Source organism: Telopea speciosissima, chromosome 1 (genome assembly GCF_018873765.1).
Source record: "Telopea speciosissima isolate NSW1024214 ecotype Mountain lineage chromosome 1, Tspe_v1, whole genome shotgun sequence".
Lineage (NCBI taxonomy): Eukaryota > Viridiplantae > Streptophyta > Magnoliopsida > Proteales > Proteaceae > Telopea > Telopea speciosissima.
In genome coordinates this window covers 60,136,286-60,157,172 of record NC_057916.1, presented here as the reverse complement: position 1 = coordinate 60,157,172, position 20,887 = coordinate 60,136,286, and the positions used below count along the sequence as shown (strand labels likewise).

The window sequence follows — 20,887 nt, the reverse complement described above, 5'->3', positions numbered from 1 at the left end:
CCACAAGCCAAGGTTCTATGACTACATTAATAGCAGTCAACTCCACCCATAAATTCCTACAGTTCACTCTAAAGCAATTGGGATGCACCACCAACACAAAAGATAACATCCCATTCCAAACAATAGAAAATGAGATTTGTTGGTCCGAGGCACAAGCTACGATCCAAAACGGCTTCCACCCTACCCCTTTTCCGGTTATTGGACCAAGTAAATTTATTTCCAGAAGAACCAATCGCAATAAGAGAGCACGAGTCAATCATAGTTCCAAACTCCAAAGCTAATTCCATCAAAAAAGCACCATGGCCTCTTTTCTCATTAGATAAGAGGGTAGCATTAAAAATCCCCTCCCACAAGCTAAGGTTCTATGACTACATTAATAGCAGTCAACTCCACCCATAAATTCCTACAGTTCACTCTAAAGCAATTGGCATGCACCACCAACACAAAAGATAACATCCTATTCCAAACAATAGAAAATGAGATTTGTTGGTCTGAGAAAGAGACTACAGCTGGCTTATTCAGACTAAGCTTCCAGACCACCCACAAGCTTGGAACCATATCCGAATGAGAATTGGAAATCAAGTCGGCAGCATATCCTAATTTATTGAAAAAAAGAGATGGAAAGCAGCGCACCTCTACTTTCTGCTCTGCCAAACAAACCACATCCAGACTATGATTCACTAAAAGAGAGGACGACAATGCCAAATGACCAGCCTTCTCTTTTACCCCCCTGATGTTCCGACAAAGAACCTTCATTGACAATTGGTAGATTTTGAAGCTAAGCGGTCAGATTGCTTTCGAACACCTGGCTCCCCTTCTTGGATCTTCTTATTTTTACGATGCTTTTGACGCACCTGCGTGTTCTCCTTCTCAACCACCATAGCCTCCTTGTCAATTTCCGCAACCTCGGACATATGAGGCATATCCGAAGAGTGAATCACCAACCTGCCATTGCTAAAAGAGGAATCAGCAATGGCATCAACAACCTGCGTCTCACCAACTAGGAGCACTACCTCCAGATTACCCCTACCATTGGAACTTCCACTGCGACATGGTCAGAAGAGGGAGGGAAACGTCCCACCTGTCTACTCCCACCTAGACCACCCACCGCCAAGCCTCTTGAAAAACCACCATGGTAAATGGATGTGCACCCACGACCCACCAGCACACCGGTGCGACCCACTCCACGAAAAATACCATGGTTCGACCTGCCATAGCCCAAAACATTTAAATTTAAATCGTCAATCTGAGAAAGATTTCCCAGAATATTAGATTGCTCCTCCACCTCATCCGATTCTTGAAATCTCTCTCTTAGCACACCCAGACCCAAACTTCTTTCCAAACCAAAATTATCTACACGCTGATAATCCGTAGGAAATCAACCAAGAGAAGACCCTTCTGAATTTGAAACACCTCCACCCACGGCTTGAGCACCACCACCCATGACCAAGTCACCACCACTCACAGAGGTGCCACCTTCCCCAGCAAGAGTAACACCAGCCAACCTAGCCGCCAGCTCAATAGAAGGGACACCCAATGACCTCTTGAGACCTCACCCCTCCAGAGTGCGAAGAGTGAGGCCTCGACACAACACTATCGCTCCCTGCTACACCAACACTCAACAATGGTGTCATAACCTTCCTTTCTTTCTTGGCTTCCAGATCAAGGTGAACTTTACAATTATTGAATGCATGTCCAACCCTTCTACAGAACCCGCAATGCACCAAGTTGTCCTCATACACCACTGGTTGTTTAAACCAAAAGCGAACAGTTGAACCAAGGTGTTGCCTCTCCACCATGATCTCATTAAGATAGGCCACCGAGAGATCAAGATCCACCAACACCCTTGCAAATTGGCCAGTTGTTCCCTTCCTAGTCCTCTTATCAAGAGCAACAGGCGACCCCAAAGCCTTCGCCAAAGATAAAAGAATATCAGGGTGCCAATATTCAAAAGGGAGATCAAGGAACCTAACCTAGACAAGCTTATGAGCATGATGAATTTTGTTAACATTGAAATCTAGGCACCATTGTTGGAAACGAACGATCTGACTCCCTACCCTAATTGGACTTCGCCGCCAAATCATAGTCATGTCCGACTCTAGAAAAAAATGAAAGATAATGAAGTCTTTCCCAATCGGGATCAACTCAACGAGCCCTTAAGGTTCCACGAATCCTTGATAGATTTCTCAATTAAGGGAGAGAAACCTGCTGCAAGTTCAGCCAGCCAATCAACGCTATCTTAAACCTCTGAACCTGGGCTTCATAAGTTCCTTAAGGGATCTTCACATGAGTCATCCCTCCCTTATAAATCAGGGCTGTAAGCTCCGCCACATCCAGAAGAGATGCTTTCCCCATTGCCTCCACAAAGGACTTCCCTACCCCCTTAAAGGATGGAGGAATCTGAGCACCCTAAGTAGCAGCATCTGTAGGGGCATCTGCAGGGGCAGCACCCCCACCATAACCCTGACTCGTATCATTCTCTTCATCCGCATCCCTAAACATATCCTTCTCCGATTAAAACACCATAGCCAAAATATGATATGATATAAATACAATTTTTGTTTTGCTTTTGTAGCCTTTGCAGAAATAAATACAATCGATTGAAGTTCGTGGTATAAAGTCTGTTAGCCCATAAAAGACCGACTGACAACGGTCGGCACAAAAAGACCTCAGAGTGAGGTAACAAAAGACCGACTGGAAACGGTCAGCATAAAAAGACCTCATTCGTGAGGCAACAAAGACCAATCGGTAACAGTCGGCACAAAAGACCTCTAAGTGAGGCACCAAAAGACTGACCTATGGGTTGGCATCAAAAGACCTCATCTGTGAGGCAACAAAAGACCGACTGGCAATAGTTGACACAAAATACCTTTAAGTGAGGCACTAAAAGATCAATATACGGGGTGGCATCAAAAGACCTCATTCGTGAGGCAACAAAAGACTGACCGAAAATTATCGCACAAAAGGCCTCTAAGTAAGGCACTAAAAGACCGACTCTTGGTTTGGCATCAGAAGGCCTATAAGTGAGGCACCTTAGAGATCGACTCAGAATGGTTAGCACGAAAGACCTCTCTTTAAAGGCACCAAATGAATAACCAATTGCGGACGACACAAGAACATGAATAAGGGAAGGAAGCAAAAGACAACATATAGAAAAAAAAACAGAGATTTCACTAGCTAGAGGCAAATACATTCTAGAAGTTATAACACATACATAGGAAGTAGCATAAAAAGGACGTTGCTGCCAAGCTACATCCCAGAAGTTACAACGCATACATAAGAAGCAACATAAGAAGGAAATTACTACCAAGCAAGTAAAGAAATGAACTGATCCAAAACAAAACAAAAAAAAACTGAGAAGGCAGAAGTCCAAGAGATCGCCTGGGGAGCTGCTCTTCGTGAAAATAAGGTAAAGGAAGAGGGATGTCGATCTAGTCAAAGTCAGACATCCTAGCCCTCATCACATTATAGATAGACCACGTGCCCATCGCATAGTTCTAGGTATCAAATCACCTGTGAGCGGAAGAAGTTTGAAATTGCCTAATGGCTCACTCGACAGCCACTTTCTTCTCCTTCTCAACCCAATGTTGGATAGTCTCATTTTTCTCACGTGCAAACTCCAGTTGCTTTGTGAGCTCCTTTATACGGTACTCAGAATCATCTAGTAGTCACACTCCATTGAATCCTGCTTCTCCTTTAAAGAACTAGTGTAGGCCACCGAAGGATAAAGTCGTGTTTGACAATCATCAAGTTGAGCCTCCAGCTCCTATATCCGTGCGGTAGGATCAGTGCGTACCTACAATGAAAATCAAGATCAAAGAAGAATACTACTCAATATTGGTGACCCAGACACAAAAAGCTGATGCAAAAGATGAGTTTATTTCATTCGAGGTCCTTATACATAGAAAAAAAAGGGGGGAGAATAAAAAAAGTGTCATTTCTTGACCCTCTTAGTCTCTCTCCCCCATTTCGCTCAATCTCTCCCTCTCTCTCCTCACTACTATCTCGGCACGTGGGCGAGTGAGGATCAATCTGACCCTTAAAGGGAGTGGGAGGCTTAGCCTATTTCTTCGTCAAACTCTTGGTACTGGCAGCAGGAAACCCAGAGAAGTCAAAGTCAGGGGAGGCCTTCCTGACATGGTCGTGGGGGCCTCGGGCATCTAGGATGTAGGCGTCCAAGTTGAGAATAGCCATATCCATGTCAAAGGTGGGAGACTTCTTATACTCCTCCACTACCCAGGCCACTGACATAGACTGTTGCTCTTTAGCCTCCTTCAACTTGGCCTCAAGCTCGGCCACACATTGCTCAGCAAAAGCCTTGGCCTCCTCACTCCCATTGAACCGAGTCTGGGTGAACTCCAGGTCACCTTTGAGTGAGTGGATACGACCCCTAAGGATCTTCACCTGATTGTCCTATCTTGCCTTGACACTATTATGTTGTTGCATGGCCTCATTTACCTGGGCTTTAAAGGACCTTCTCGTTTCTCTGGGCCTACTCAAGAGTAGTCATTGCTCTATCCCACTCAGTGGTGATGACTTGGAGATCATCTCTGATATCCCTCAGAGGGGTATCCTTCTTCCCGACCTCCTTGGAGAAGCAATTGACTCGGTCATACGCCTCCACCATGTAGAACATTTGTTGCAGGAAAACTAAAAAAAAGAAAAAGAAAAAAGAAGATTCACAATCTATGACTTCAAACATTGAAAGGAAAGGCTAGGGATCACGTGACTTACCCTAGCGAGGGAGACCCTTCCCTTCTCCATTAGTTGAGAGCTAAGTTTTCCTTGAAGCATAGTCTTGTTCCAGGGAAGCCTGCCCTCACGGACCTAGGTGTTTACCACTTAAGTGCCTTGAAATATGGAGCAATAGGTGGTTAGGTTCCATTGGGGGATAACAATGGGAAATACCTTGTCTCCCTCGGTGATCGATAGCTCTTCTTTTGATCGAGCATCGAACTGATGACCAGCCAAGTCCACCTGAAGGTCAGAAAGTCCAACCTCATCCATGCTGAGGGCACCCCATCTATTGGGTCAGCTTCTCGACCAACAAGATTTAAAGGGAGCTGACTAGGAAGTTCGTTGTCATCCACCACCACAATGTCCTCCCCAACGTTACCTAGTTTATTAGTCGTTGGCTCTGCCGAACAAGTGGAAGGAGAACTCTCAGTAACCCTCCTCTTTTTCTTAAGGCATTTATCTTTCGGTAGATGCTTAGTGGTGCCCATACCTTCTTTGCCCCTGGATGCATCTTGTGTGTAGTACCGGGCGAATGCAGCCTGAAGCATACTACTATTGAGTGGCACTTCAAAGAAATAAATCAGTTAGAAAAAATCCCAAAACCAAGATCAGTTTTAGAACTATAGGAAAAGACTCACCAGGTCTAAGATCATGCCGAGCGAGAAATACCTCGTTGGCCGAATCCCCGACGTCCAAGGAGAAGGGCAATTCCTTAAGCTTCTCCATGGTTACTTTGCCTTCTTGGCTCGGCTTGGGCCTAACATTCACCAACTTAGTATTTGGCTCATACCAGACATTTCCAAGCAGCAAGCCTTCGGCCCCATAACGAAAGAAGAATCGATTCTTCCATCCCTTAATGGAAGAAGGGTGTCCAGTGACGTACTTAATCCCCGAGCGCTGGTTTAGGCAATACCAGCATTGAGAACCATAGAGAGAGCTCAAGTGAAAAAGATACAAGAAGAGGTTGAAGGAGATCATGTGGTCAATGTTGGTCAGGAGGGCAAGAAAACCTATAATATTCCGCATGAAACTGTGAACGAGTTAAGGAGGGGCGATTCTGAAGTGATTAAAAACTTTGCCTAGGAACTTCTTGATCGGGAATTGGTGTCCTCGACAAAATACTCCTCATAGAGGCAGCGCTCCTCCTCGAGCAGATCACACACAAAGTCATCCTTACCAGGGGCCCTAAGGATAATGGAGACTAGAATATGGAACCTAGCCCTAAGGGCAACTAGCTCGTTAGAGGTCACCGTGTCGTGACAAGTCCGAGCCTCCTAGCCAACGTTGCGTGCTGGCCAACGAAGGCGAGTCTAATACCCCGAGCGGTCTCGGGCACGGCGAGGTCAGGGATGCTCACAAGATGTAGCAACTCATCCACAGGAGCCGCCAATGCAGAAGTACCGGCAAACCCAGAGGAGGTGGGAGGATCAATCATCCCCCCAGAAGGGTATACTCCTAAGGGTAGCAACAATAGCCTCTACCTCAGTCACCTTGTCTTGGCTAAAAAACGCCATCAAAGACAGTGGAAAAACAAAAATGGAAAATGAGAATGTAAGAATAACAGAAAGTGCCTTACTGGTTTCAAGAAGCTCATGGACACTGAAGCACTAAAGTAGCAGAGACAAAACTCAGGGAAGAGAGCACAAGAACCCCAGAATACTAAGCTTGCAAAAGAACACACACCTACAAAGCGCAGGAACGGGGAGAGGAAGAAGATGAAGAATAAGGAGAGGAAGGGGTTTTAAAAGAAACCCCCATCCTATCATAAGGGGCAATAAATGCTCCCCAAAAGTCGCGCCTATGCACGAAGAGACATGAATTTGAAATCAAAAAGACGTCTTTTCACCTCCCCTAGCTACCAAGCGGCGTATGGAGTGACGTACTGCAACTCTATTTGCTCATACAACACGCAGGCGTCTATTTAGAAGGCACAGAAGTGACAGATCCACTCAAGCCCAACCACCTGGTCTGACAAACTACAAAACCTTGATGGTACAGGTATCCCTTGCATGGCACGAGACTCGCATGAATAAGATTGACTCCTAATACTAGTCAGTTGAGAGTAGGGAACCCCAAGCGAAGGATCATGAAGTGGCACTTAGTGAAAAGCGCGTGACCACCAATCATCGATCAAGAGCACGAAGCATATAACTGTTTGGCCCATTATGGGGGGCTGTAGGGTTGTTCATCGATCAATCGAGAATGTCGTGACCGAGCCGCCCGACAAAGAGTAGGATACCCATCACTTGTTCTACAGTAAAAGGCTGGCCACCAATTGGCATGGAATGAGCATATACCGAACAATGTTCTACTCCAGCAAAACCTAACGGCTCTGTAGGAGTAAGGGGCTTATGATATATCTAAATAAGGCTCACCAATACTAGCGCAACGCATGGTAGGGCCACAATTACATGGAGTGGCTCCGATCCACCGGGTTTCATTCGCACGGTACCTGACCAACCTGGAATGAAAAATACAGTTATAAAAGGATACCATCCCCATATGGAAGGTAACACCTATCCAAGTCCTAATATAACGAATCTAGTTAGCACTGCAATCCTACAAGGAAACCATATCCCTCGTTGTGTGGCAATATGGAAACTCCGAATATGAATGGACTCCTACCAACTAGGGAAGAACTTTCCCAAGGGGACTCTGCAACAAGATCTCCTACCATAAATAGAAGACTCACTATATGGGACTCTCCATCACCGCCTCTATATATGGTCCACGCTATATGTACACTCAGGTATAGATCACAATGATCATCTTGAATTCTAGTAACTTATCTGTTGCTATTAGAAACCTAACTTAGAGTCCCCGCTGGAGAAGACCGACTCTCCTTTGCGTATCTAACTCCCTTTTACAGGTTTAACCCAGGAGGGATCCATCAACGGTTCTGACCGATCAGCCTATGAAGAGGGTACTTCATAAGCCCAATATATCTAGTCGGCTTGTAGCTTGGGCAGTCGAACTAAACGAATACCATATAGACTTCAAGCCCTGAGTGGCCATCAAGGGTCGGTCATCCTTGTAGTGTGATAACCTTTTCTTTTCTTGACCTTTGGGCTCAACTACCTTCCAAGCTTTTAGTATATCCCTCATGTTCGCGAACTGGTGGCATTGCTCCATTAGTTTAGCCATGTTTCTGGTGGGCTCCAAGGCCAAGGATTTGATGAGCTCCTCGTTGGTGATGCTACTATATAGGGCATTATAAGCCATCGTATCATCCAAGTCCTTGATGTCTAGCGACTCTTGGGTAAATCGGGTAACATAATCACGAATCGACTTGTTTCCCTTTTTCCTCACCGTCAGGAGGTTAGCTGCAATCTTCTTTTGCTTGATGTTGCTCTGGAAATGCATGACAAAAGCCTTTCCTCGCTCCACAAAACTCCTGATGGAGCCCGACTTTATCCTTGAGAACTAGGCAGTGACAGCTCCTTTTAATGATCCTGGGAATGCTCAGAACGAAATGACATCCGAGCCCCCATAGATTGTCATAACTGCATTGAAGCAATTGATGTAGTCATTAGGGTCAGTCTTCCCAGCATATAGCTCGAAGCTAGGCAGAGTGAATCATGGGAGTAGCGGAGCGTTCATAATTTCTACCAAGAACAAGTGTTGACGGGGCATGGAATGCCCCTTGGCCCACAACCGCTTGTCAAGGCTCTTGGGCCTCTCATCAATCTATCGTAGCCTCCGATCTAAATCTCCTTCTACTAGTCGATCGGGTGATACTTCCCGCTCGGTGAATCGTCGAACATGATCCTCGTTCAATCCAGGTAGTAATCCCCGTCCAATAGATCGTCCAACCCGATCGCCTGCTTGGCATGGGCCCTGCTGTGAATGGCCCGTGCCTCCATTCACATGTCGCGCTAGGATGATTTCCATTGGTAAGCATTCGTTACGTTGGCCCGATGACAAGGACCTTCCTACTTCTGAGTGGGCCGGTGTCGACCTGAGACTCCTGTGTGACTTGCTCCATGCTTGCGTATGTAGGTCTCCCGTTCCCACCACCAACCCTGCTATTGACCCATGGCGCCGAGGCAGGGATGATCCAGCGTGGCTTTCTGTCCTTCTGATGGTGCGCTTGGCTTGCGGTGGGGGTACTCGTGGCTGTAGCGCAGACGGTGGTGGAACTGAGGCCTGCATGGCTAGCTTGTGGCATTAGTCTGTACCACCTAAAGTTGCAGGTCATGGATCTGGGCATTTGTCGCCGGCGCATTTGGATCGAAATTCTAAGGCTACACGGCTGGTATGGGTGATGGTGGAGGCAACTGCTCTTTGTTCTGGCAAATGGCTGCAAACTGATTGATAGCTTCTGGTTTTGCGAGGTTGGCCACTGGTTCCTGAGGTGGATTCTGCTGACGAGGCCACCCTCGGGTGGATCTCGTACGGTGGTAAGGGCCTTTGTCTACTGCACGCCGAGAAGTCTCAGGAGGGGGCGAGTTTCTCTGACGTAAAGTTTCCAGAGAGGAGAGCTTCTCTGATGCGGAAGTGAGGGGACTATCCGTGTTCCAACCCTTGGTAAATAATTCAAGTGGGTTAGAATGGATTGGTTGTTCCCATAGATGACACCAATCTGTTGTGTCCAGAAATCGTTGATGGATACCTCTTGGGTTAAACCTGTAAAAGGGAGTCATATACGCAAGGGAGAGCTAGTCTTCTTTGATGGGGGACTCTCTAATGCCTAAGTTAGGTCTCTAATAGCAGCATATAAGTTACTAGAATTCAAGATGATCGTTGTGAACTATACCTGAGTATATATAGTGTGAACCGTAGGTGGAGGCGTTGATGGAAAGTCCCGTATAGTGAGTCTTCTATTCATGGTAGGAGCTCTTGTTGCAGAGTCCCTTTGGGAAAGTGCTTCCCTGGTTGGTAGGAGTCCATTCATATTAGGAGTTTCCATATTGTTGCGCAACGAGGGATATGGTTTCCTTGTAGGATTGCAGTGCTAACTGGCTGCGATTTATTAGGACTTGGATAGGTGTTACCTTCCACTTGGGGACAGTATCCTTTTATAACTATATTTTCCATTCCGGGTTGGTCAGGTACCGTGCGTGTGAAACCTGGTAGGTCGGAGCCGCTCCACGCAGTTGTGACCCTACCACGCGTCGCGCTAGTATTGGTGAAACTTATTCGCATATATCAATATCTTTGAGGGTAAAACCATCCGATATGGGATGGTTACCAATACTAATAGTCTAATACTAATCTCGGTCTGATTCCGAAACCTAAAACCCTGTTCATAATCAACCCATGCATACGGTAATGATCCATCTGGATTATGCTGTCCGTATAAACAAAATCTCATTCTCGAGCATCATTAAGATCCCAAGCCAACTTAGATCCAACAAATATAGCTAATCTAACCCAGAATTTCTCAAAACGGTGTGAAATGAGGGAAAAACTCTTTTTTTTGTGGTAAAAAATGAGAGATAAACTCTACAAGTCAAAACCCTTTTTATCAAAATTGACTTCACCTGAAGCTTCTAGTGGGGTCAGATGATCCTGCCGCGTTGAATGCTAAATAGTCATTTACAAATGCTTTGGTACCAAGTAAGTGAAATGTCGTTTTTGATGTAGGAAACTCCATTTTCCTAAAAGGCAGTATACTGCTGCATGGCCCAAACGGGACCTTATTTTAGAGTTTCCGATTTTTCAACTTTGAGCTTTTGAAGTTCAATGCGTGTTGATCTCCTATTGATCCTCGTCCAATGACCATGAGAGAGAGATTTGGAGAAGTGCTTACGTGGCGTACTTTAGCAAACCGACATCTTCCAAAATCCAAACAATTGGGTAAGAAGTTGAAATCAAAATTAAAAAAAAAAAAAAAAAGATTAAACACGGTAGCCAACCCTTCCAAGTTCCAAGTAGCTTCCTTTTCAAGTTCCCTCTCTCTCTCTCCTTCTAACTTTCTTTCTCGGTTGCTCTCGCGCTCTTCCGTGGAATTCAGTTCGATCAGATTACAGGTTTTGTTACCCGAAAACTAAGATTAGAGTTTCCAAGATGACGACCATGGAGAGCTTGATCGGTCTCGTTAACAGAATCCAGAGGGCTTGTACTGTACTCGGTGACTACGGCGGCGATGACAACACGTTTTCATCGCTGTGGGAAGCTCTTCCTTCCGTCGCCGTTGTTGGAGGACAGGTTTGATATCTCGATTGAGTTCGCTTTCTTTCTGTTTTCATCTTTGTTCTTGTTTGTATGTTTTAGTTCTGATTCTGATTTTGTTTTGGTTGCAGAGTTCTGGGAAATCTTCAGTCCTGGAGAGCATAGTTGGGCGTGATTTTCTTCCTCGGGGGTCTGGTTAGGATTCTGAACCTTGTGTTGACTTGGTTGACTGTTGTTGTTATTGATTTTGGTGGCTTATTTGGTGGTTTTATGGTGTTTTTAGGAATCGTGACCAGACGACCATTGGTCTTGCAACTGCACAAGACAGATGAGGGGCAACCTGAGTATGCTGAGTTTCTTCATTTGCCAAAGACTAGATTCACAGACTTCGGTACTGAAGATATCTTCTTCTGTTTTTGTTATTAAAGATGAAACATTTCCTTCTCGATTCGATGAGCAGCTTGATTATTTAGCTGGGAATTATTTTTTTAGCCAATTTACAAACAAAAGACTGTTTCAGGGATTCGGCTCCTCTCCTGCTAGCCCAGCGCCCACCGGGTGCCCAGTGAGGCTAACGGCTGGGCTGCTGGGCACGCGTGGAGAATAGATCATCTGCACGTACGTGCACATTAACGTACATGTGAGTGGCAACAACTTGTCCTTTTTGTTTCCATGGGGATGTGTCCCTGCCTGGGCCTTGCATGCATCTCGGTACATGCCTAGCAGCCCATTCATTTGATGCCTCACCTGGGCACCCGCTGGGCGCTGGGCTCTAGGCTCATAGGGAATTTGGATCCTCTACGGCGCTGCTTCCCGTCCTGCCTATGCTGCTTAGACACAGGGCCTCAAGCAAAGACTGCCTTAGCCCTGCTCGAGCGCCTTGCCCGAGTGGGGGTAAGGTGCTCTTTGCACGCGGCCCTGTGTCTATGCAGCACAGGCAGGACAGGCAGCTGCGCCGTAGAGGATCTGGATCCGCTCACAGGAGAGGAGCCCGATCTGATTTTTAGAGCAGGAAAGAGAAAATAAAAAAAAAATAAAAAAATCATGTGTCATCCGAATCTATTTTCCCAATAAATTATTACTAGTGATTGAATTGTAAATTGCAACTGTTCTCTATTTTAGGATATGCTATTTTTGTAATATCGGATACCCAGGACGTACAATTTCCGATTTTGACCTTTTAGTTTTGTTCCATGATATCCTATTATAAGTTATGACTATGGTAAAAGCATCTGCGGGCAGTCTGGTGCAGCACTTACTAGTGTTGCGTTAGTTGGATGTTCTTTATTCACCTGTCTGATTCCCTTCTGTAGCCATGTTGAAAGAATACCTGGATTAAATATTGAGGTTGAGGCATTGCTTTTGCATTTCTGACTTTTTAAGTGGTTCTTTTCATTTGTTTTATATGAATTATGGAAACTTTGTTTCAGTCATGTAGATTGCAGAAGATATAGTATTGTACTAGAAGTTTTTCTAGTTTGAGGTTGTAATCCATGCATACTTATAGTTTTGAACCATTCAGTTAACCAGTTATTTTCTGTGTCCTCTTTTGATTTGTCTTTAACTGGACTGAATCAATGGCCGGATTACTTGCTGAAACTTTGAAATCCAATGTACTGCAGATTTTGCTTATTTTGCTTCTCTTTTGCAGAAGTTGATTGGTCGCTTGACTATCTAATTTGCCAATGCAGATGCAGTACGCAGAGAAATTGAGGAAGAAACTAATAGGATCACTGGAAGGACAAAGCAGATTTCTCCTATTCCTATCCATCTCAGTATCTATTCCCCAAATGGTATGTACATGCTAAACCTTGCTTTTATTTTTTTTTTTATGTAATATGAACTAATATTATTGGAAATCTTGGAACCTATCTTGTTCTCCTCTCTGCACACAGTTATATTGATTTTCTTGTTTGTTTTTTGTTGATGTTATGCTGCTTGAGTTTCATTGAATGAGGTTAGGATACACAATTTATGATGCAGTAATTTGTGAGTCGTATGGTGCCTATTCATTGTAGGGCATGCTCTTTGATGGTCATCAGTAAGGATTAACTCTTTATTGCCTTTATATGGACTGGATTTTACTGTTTTGTATACTTTAGTCTCCTGCAGTGTGGAAGGGTTGTAACCACATTTGATAAAATTTCTTGAGCTACCTAAAGCCCCATCCCCTGTTCCCACTAAAACAAAAGGATGAAGGTCACTAATTATATATTTCTAAAGGAGCAAACCTCCATTATATCTTAAGTAGGACAGCTATGGGGGCTTTTTTTTTTCTTGTTAGAAATGAAGGTTTGGGTTAAGAAATCCTACCTTTGCAGGGGCTTTTGGTATATGATAGAGGAAGTTGGACTTTGAAACTGAGAATTTGGGGTTCTTAGGTTGAAAAAATAATTTAAAATTAAAGTTTAGGCCATAATGATGAGGAAACTAGGATTTTCTAAATGGTAAAGATTGGTGGTGTTCTAGGTTTGGATGGAAGTATTGTGGTTGCTTTATGATGGCTGTTTGGGTTAAAATTTTGAAAACTCAATGTAAGTTCAGGACCTTATTCAGAGTTACTAGATGTGAGCTGGATCTATGAGCCCTATAAGTGAACTGAGCTATCCAATGAGACAACCTGAGTAAGAGTCCAACCTTGCCCATCTTTATGGTGGACCAGCGGTAGGTAATCCATCTACAAGTTGTAATAGATACCTTATGCTTTGCAGAAGGTGATGTTTTGATGGGGATTATAGTTCATGTACTTTGGCTCATCTCCTTTCTAGGTTTTCTCTGCTATATTTATTAAACCGAATTACCATTGTTTATGACCCAAAAAAGCCCACACACACACACACAAAAACAGGAGAATATAAACACCAAGGTGTGTCCTCTTCTGCCAGCAGCATCAATAGGGGAATGGCGTTGGAAAATCCTAAATTTAGGATTGTTCCTGGTGCTTGACAAAATATGGTTTTAGCTTATATGCTGGTGTATCTTTTAAAGGTTTTTAAAATTAGTCTTTCAATTTTTTATCAACAATTGATAGTAAGGCCTTGGTGGTCCAGAAAGGATGAATACATACAGACATATATAGCTTAGGAAACCATAAGTTAATACCAATTATACATTTATACCTCAAGGCTATAGGAGACAAGAGAGCTTGAGAAAGGAAAGAAGCAACTCTTTTTCCCTGATGAAGTTATTATTGTTAATGATTAGAAACCTATGCTCACCTCAAAGGAGGATTTGATCAATCTTTGCATCTCAAAGCAATTGGATGTCACCATTTTACATGAACCGTGGTCTATCAATTGTAATCTTCTGAGACATGGATATAGGCACTCTCAGTGGGAGTCCTTCAACATTTTTGGGACTGTCAATGGTATTTTATTATTTGATGCTATAGGATTGTTGAAGTTCCATGTAGCAGTTTGTCTAGGTCAATCTTGGGGAGATATCAACTAGATTTCATGACTCTCTCGTATGACTACTAGTAAATAATGGTTGTTCTTGAATTGGGGAGGTTAATATTTGCACCATTTAAGTACATAAATTGCATTTTCCCCCTTCCCTATTCCATCATGCCATTGCCAACTGTTACTGGCTCGTCTTTATAATCATACAATAGCATAGTGTCTTTTCATCATTTATCCTTGTTTGATCCCTTGTTAATGTTAATTATTTCAATCTGATGCAACTTTTATGGTTGAATTCATGTGGCAGTTGTTAACCTAACACTGATAGATTTACCTGGTTTGACAAAGGTTGCCATAGGTATGTTTTTGTTCTATATATATATTATTAATTCCTTCTATTGGATTCCATGATAGCTTGTCTTTAAAATGTGCAACTTACTTGAAGAATTTTTCTCTTGGCAGAAGGACAGCCGGATAGTATTGTTCAAGACATTGAAAACATGGTTCGCTCTTATGTTGAGAAGGTAATGGAGTAATATTCTCAATTCCGAGTATTCTTGCAGCCTTCCACTTTGAGTCATATGTTTCTTCTACCTCCTTCAGGAAGTGGGAAACATAACCCTCCTTCTGTGGGCCTATTCTATCACACACATCTTCACTCACTCTCTCTCTTTTCATTGAAACTCGAAGAAGGGGTTTATTTCAAGGTTTCATGTCAATCTTGTTATACATGATCAGCTGTTATTACAAGTGAAGGAATGAAGAATTGGTAGGATCATACTAGTCTGGTCGCCCCATTCAATGTTAATCCTCAACCCCACCACCACCACCCCACCTTTCCAAAAAAAATATAAATAATTAAATTGGGGAATTATGTCTACCTTATGAAATTTATAGCAATATCTGTCAGGTGCCTCCAGAAGGCATTTTAAATGTGCCATGAGGAGCTATTTGAATGTCATCATAATCTAATTCCTTTGGTCATAGGGTTTTTTTTTCCCCCATCAAAAGAAGTGGTAAAGGTAATAGCTTGATTTTCCATGAGAGGGATGTCAATTTTGAGATTCAACATATTTGAGTCATTAAAGTATCCTAATAAGTTGTCAGAGATCAAGCTTTGCACTCGGTCGTAAATAAAATGTACATGTTCGATAAAATTTTGTAGAATGAGAACCAAATAATAGAAGATTATTAAGTTGTCTTATCATCTTCCTAATTTATCCAGTCTTTTAATTTTTCCTTTCATCTTCCTAATTTATCCAGTCTTTTAAGTTTTCCTATCATTTTCCCTAATTTATCCAGTTATCATCAAAGATATAATGAGTGGTTTCCTATAATTTCCAATAGAGTGAAATATAAGGCAGGTTGCAGATGGCACTGAAAGTATTTTTTTACTGAAACCAACACAGATAGGTTGTAAAAAGTAATTCATTGGATCTTGGTTTGTTTTTTTTTCTTCTATTGACTTACTTTTTTGCATGATATCTGAATGCATTTTAAATTGATATATGGTCCAGGAAAAAAAAATTCAAAAATGTCAGACTTCGGCAGGCAAAATTTTAAATTCATGTGCCCAGCAGAAATCTATCAAAGTTTTTTTCTCTTTTTTTTTTTTTATTTACCTGAGATTTCAATTGATCTCAAGTAGTTCTGAAGGTTTAGCGTTATGTTTTTACTTTGAGGAAGTCATATATATTTTGAATGTTCCAACAAAATTTAGTATTCTCCTCTCAAATGCAGCTGAATACAACGGATTCCAGAACTAAGATTTAAAATCTTGATTCACAGGACTACTGAGATGTGTTTCCATCTTTCAATTTTAATTCTTATGCTCTCCCTAATTGCTAGGTTGGATCTCTTTTGCAGCCTAACAGCATCATCCTTGCAATCTCTCCAGCAAATCAAGATATAGCAACATCTGATGCAATTAAACTTTCTAGAGAAGTTGACCCGACAGGTATTTTCTCCTGTTTCTCACTGGACAACGGAATTGTTGTGCACATGATAGCACCCACCCTTGGTGCACAGTCTGTAACTATACTCTTTTATGTGACATGATTAGGTGAGAGAACTTTTGGGGTGTTGACAAAGCTAGATTTGATGGACAAGGGAACAAATGCATTGGATGTAAGTTTATTGGTGAAGCCTAATCTCAGTTTAATTCAGGAAGTACTGTTCACTTTTCTCCAGCATTGGGAATTAGGGTTCTCTATATTGTAATGCGTCTTAAAACACTATATGTAGGGTGTGATCTCATAAGGAGGTATGTTTGAGGGATTTCTAATTCTTTCATCAGAATAATGGAAGCTCTTGGTTATCGCTCAGCCATGGAACTAGCCCATCTTGGGTGAACCACGTAAAATTGTTGTGTGTGATTTCTTTACGTTTTTCTTTTGCTATCGTTATTCTGCTGTGTTGTTAATTCCTAAGAATAAGTGCTTATGCTGTTTTATCTTGTTAAATTGAACTGCTACTAATAAGCAATTGAGGATTTTAAATTTTTACTTCCGGCGTTGTTGTTTTCCCTATCCTCCACTCTTATTTTTTCTTTGTAAATGACCCTTTATGTGTTTAGTGTTTCCTAATTGCAGAATGTTGCTGGTCTCATAAGATTAATTTCCAAATGTTCGTAATTCTTCAATTTTTTCAAGGTTCTTGAGGGAAGAGCTTATCGGTTGCAACATCCTTGGGTTGGAGTTGTGAACCGTTCACAAGCTGACATTAATAAAAATGTTGACATGATTGCTTCAAGGCGTAGGGAGCGTGAATATTTTGCCTCAAGTCCAGACTATGGACACTTGACCAGTAAAATGGGTTCTGAATATCTTGCCAAGCTTCTCTCAATGGTAATTATGTTGTCTTATTTCATTTGCATTTGAAACCAAAGTGGTTTAAAAGAATGGGTCAGCATTTTATATAGGGTCATTTGAATTTTATTTATTTATATATTTTGAGAATGGATGGTCAGTTGATTAGTTATTATGGTTTCAGGACTTGGAATCTGTAATAAGGGCACGTATACCAAGCATTATATCATTGATAAACAAAACCATTGATGAACTTGAGTCGGAGATGGATCATCTTGGTAGGCCTATTGCTATTGATGCAGGGGTAAGGAGTTAGTATCTCTTCTGATCATTCTTAAGTGCAGTATAATTTCATTTAAGTTCATGACTAGAGTCTGTTTTTCCATTTTCAGGCTCAGTTATATGCTATCTTAGGACTCTGCCGAGCATTTGATCGTATATTCAAGGAGCATCTAGACGGAGGGTAATGACTAAATACTTATACCCAAAATATTCCAAGCTTCATCATCTACTGCTAGTCTTTTTATACTTAATGGAAGTGTGAATCTGTATTATTCTGAAGTTTGATCGTCTTACAGGCGACCTGGAGGTGATCGGGTATATGGAGTTTTTGACAACCAGCTTCCTGCTGCCTTAAAAAAGCTTCCATTTGATCGATACCTATCCCTGCACAATGTAAAGAAGGTGGTTTCAGAAGCAGATGGTTACCAACCTCATTTGATTGCTCCTGAACAGGGTTATCGTCGCCTCATTGAGGGATCTCTTCAATACTTTAGAGGCCCTGCTGAAGCGTCAGTTGATGCTGTTAGTAGTCTTCTTCCTTACTCTCTAATCATCTAAAGGTTTTCATTATTCATTAAAAAAATTCTAAAGATGTCACTATTGCCATGGCTGTGGTGGTAATCTTCTTGCCTTCTATGTGAGTTGATGTATAGACACAACTTGTATTGTAGGTCCACTACATCTTAAAGGAACTTGTGAGGAAGTCAATAGGAGAAACTGAGGTGGGAAATCTGGAATATCATTTTTTCCATTTTTACTAGTTATTTATATTGTATGACTGCTTCTCTGCCCATCAAAGCAGTAGGTATTGATAAGTTTTAATTTGTCAGGAGTTGAAGCGTTTCCCAACCCTTCAATCCGAATTAGCAACTGCTGCAAATGAAGCCTTGGAGAGGTTCCGGGATGAGAGTAAGAAGACAACCCTACGATTGGTGGATATGGAGGCATCATACCTGACTGTTGATTTCTTCCGGAAGCTTCCACAAGAGATGGAGAAAGGAGGGAACCCTGCAGCTTCAAATATGGATCGATATTCAGAGGCTCACTTCAGGAGGATAGGATCAAATGTCTCCTCATACATTAATATGGTGTCTGAGACATTGAAGAACTCCATTCCAAAGGCAGTGGTTTATTGTCAAGTTCGGGAGGCAAAGCAGTCTTTACTGAATCACTTCTATACACAAGTGGGGAAGGAGGTAACTACAAAACTGTTGTCCCTGAGTTGTCTTTCTCTTTTCTTAACATGCAGGCACTTGTTCATCGTTTTAAAGAGTTTACATGAGGTTGAGATGTATAGCATTCATGGGACCTCCAGAGGTTTCACTACAACTATATTTCCTTCATGTGGCAAACGGAAGCCTGAGACTCTACCTTGTACCAGAGGACAACCTATTCTCTGGGGGATTACTTCATCAATGAATAAATTAAAACTTCTTTAATTGCAACAATGTGGGTTTATGTAGGGTATAATCATTTGGACTTCCCTCTAACAGTCCACCTGTCTCATTTGGACTGTCAAGCTACTTCAGCTGTTGCATTGTCTACATCAATTTACCCTTCCTTATATGCATGTTCTTTTGTGTCAGCTGTACAAAAGTAATTTTTGCCCATCCATTAGACTGTCATAGGTGGAACAGTAGAGCTTTTGGGCTTGGAGACTCTCGAATAGGTGACCATTGCTATGAGCTCCTAGATTGACCATAAGGCTTAAAAATCGTTTGCACTATGTTGTCCAAGCCAAAAACACCATGTACCAACTGAAATATGATATGTGACCTAATTCCTAATAATGTACTTTTTCGACAAATTATCTGGAATTTCCTTTCTCTAGAGCAGGAGATTATTCTCTGTATAGACACTAATTTTTCTTGGTGTATTGCATTTGCAGGGGAGGCCACTTTTGCAATTGTTGGATGAGGACCCAGCTTTGATGGAGAAGAGGCAGCAATGTGCCAAGAGACTTGAATTGTACAAGGCAGCTAGGGATGAGGTTGATTCGGTGTCATGGGCTCGATGATATGGATATATGATGTTGATATGTGCCTTAAACTCAGTTATACAGTCTGCGGCAGTTCATGTGTTATATCTCATGTACCACAGGTTGCAGATATTTTGATTTACTCGTGGCATGTTCGATTCTGATTCCTTTTACTTGTAAATTTCAGGGATGTATTCTCACTTCTTTTTGGATACTGGTGATGTATTTGTCGAATAGAATTAAAGTCTGAATATTTACACATTGTACATAAATTTTCATGGATCAACCCAATAAGATGATTTTATTCTAATGATTTTACATGAGAAGTATGTCACCAGACCTATTGCCGATATTAAGTAGCAGTCACAAATTTGTATCTATTTTTCATTTTATTATGCATGGATCAGATATATTATGGCCAATTCTTCAGAAAAAATGGTGTCTTCCACGTCGGGAATGTTTCTGGGTTGCTTGATGGATGTACCAGACGTCCTTTTGTTTTTGGATGGTTTAGAATGCCGTAGACGCCGTCTAGCAATGTCCAGGATGGGAATTAATAGGTGGTAGATCCCCTCCCATCTCAATCCTTTAAAGGTTTGAAAAACATGAAATGATACCTGAATTGTCCTCGGACTTATTGACATCCTGGAGACCAGATGCAATGCAAACAAATCAGATTTTTTTTTTTTTTTTTTTTTTTGGGTAGGGGGAGCAGAAGTGTGAAACCGGTATTCAATCTAACAAGCCAAGGTCCTTCACACGGGCTAGAAGCATCTTCCAAACAACCATTCGCCCGTAAAAACAAACTGATTTGAATCAAAATATGGACGATAAGTGAAGGTTTTCTTTTGGATAAAAGAATTTAGAGATGAGAGAGAGAGAATTGGAGGAAAAGTCCAATATGCAGTGATTCCAAAGACTGACAAAGAAGAGGTCTAGGGTCACTGGGTTTCTCCCACCATGCATGAATTGAGTGTAGCAGAGACGAGAATGTTTTGATTGATGAGTAGCAAGATTAAGAAATGGAATTGAAAAATGAATGCTAGGAACATGGAAGTGAGGAGACGAAGAGAGAACTGGAAAGACAACTGAGATGCAGGGGTCATATACAATGGATCCAAGTAAATATGGGGCAAGGTGGAAACCTACAAACTGATATGCTTAAAAGAAAATAATAAGTCCAAATATCAAATACAATTTTTTTTGGTAAGGAAAAGCTTTACTGATGGAAGACATGTGTACAATCAATGGCATCGGACGAACAAAGGTTATCGAACCACGGAGTGGAAATTGGCCAATCTGTCATATACATGACAGACAGGGTCTTCCTTGCTAGGGCATCAACAACAGAGTTCTTAGCCCGTGGAACAAAAAGAGAAGATATTGAAACAAAAGAAGAACCCAGTTCTCGAATGTCATCAATGACCGCTGCTATTTCAAGAGGGGGGTTGCGAGTAAGATCTTCAATGTAGTTGATGATCTCCTTATTCTCTTATTCAACAAGGAGATTTATGATTCTTGAATCGTGAGCATGCTTAAGAGCTGATCTAATGGCCAAGGCTTCTCCT

General features: G+C 42.1%; 1 protein-coding gene across 2 annotated transcripts; it reads left to right on the top strand.

Annotated features, from left to right (window-relative positions):
- The first annotated feature begins 10,663 nt into the window (after positions 1-10,663).
- Positions 10,664-19,515, top strand: LOC122640984 (phragmoplastin DRP1E-like). 2 transcript variants are annotated; one of them, XM_043834302.1, is made up of 15 exons: positions 10,664-10,887; positions 10,983-11,046; positions 11,135-11,242; positions 12,543-12,644; positions 14,563-14,610; positions 14,715-14,776; positions 16,119-16,209; positions 16,315-16,379; positions 16,904-17,098; positions 17,244-17,363; positions 17,452-17,522; positions 17,638-17,863; positions 18,013-18,063; positions 18,172-18,537; positions 19,230-19,515. In XM_043834302.1, exons 1-15 carry the CDS (start codon positions 10,747-10,749, stop codon positions 19,356-19,358), a joined length of 1,839 nt encoding a protein of 612 aa, XP_043690237.1. In that variant the 5' UTR covers positions 10,664-10,746; the 3' UTR covers positions 19,359-19,515. The 2 variants fall into 2 exon arrangements, with proteins under 2 accessions (XP_043690237.1, XP_043690229.1); XM_043834294.1 differs by having other exon boundaries at positions 14,560-14,610.
- The last annotated feature ends 1,372 nt before the right edge of the window (positions 19,516-20,887 follow it).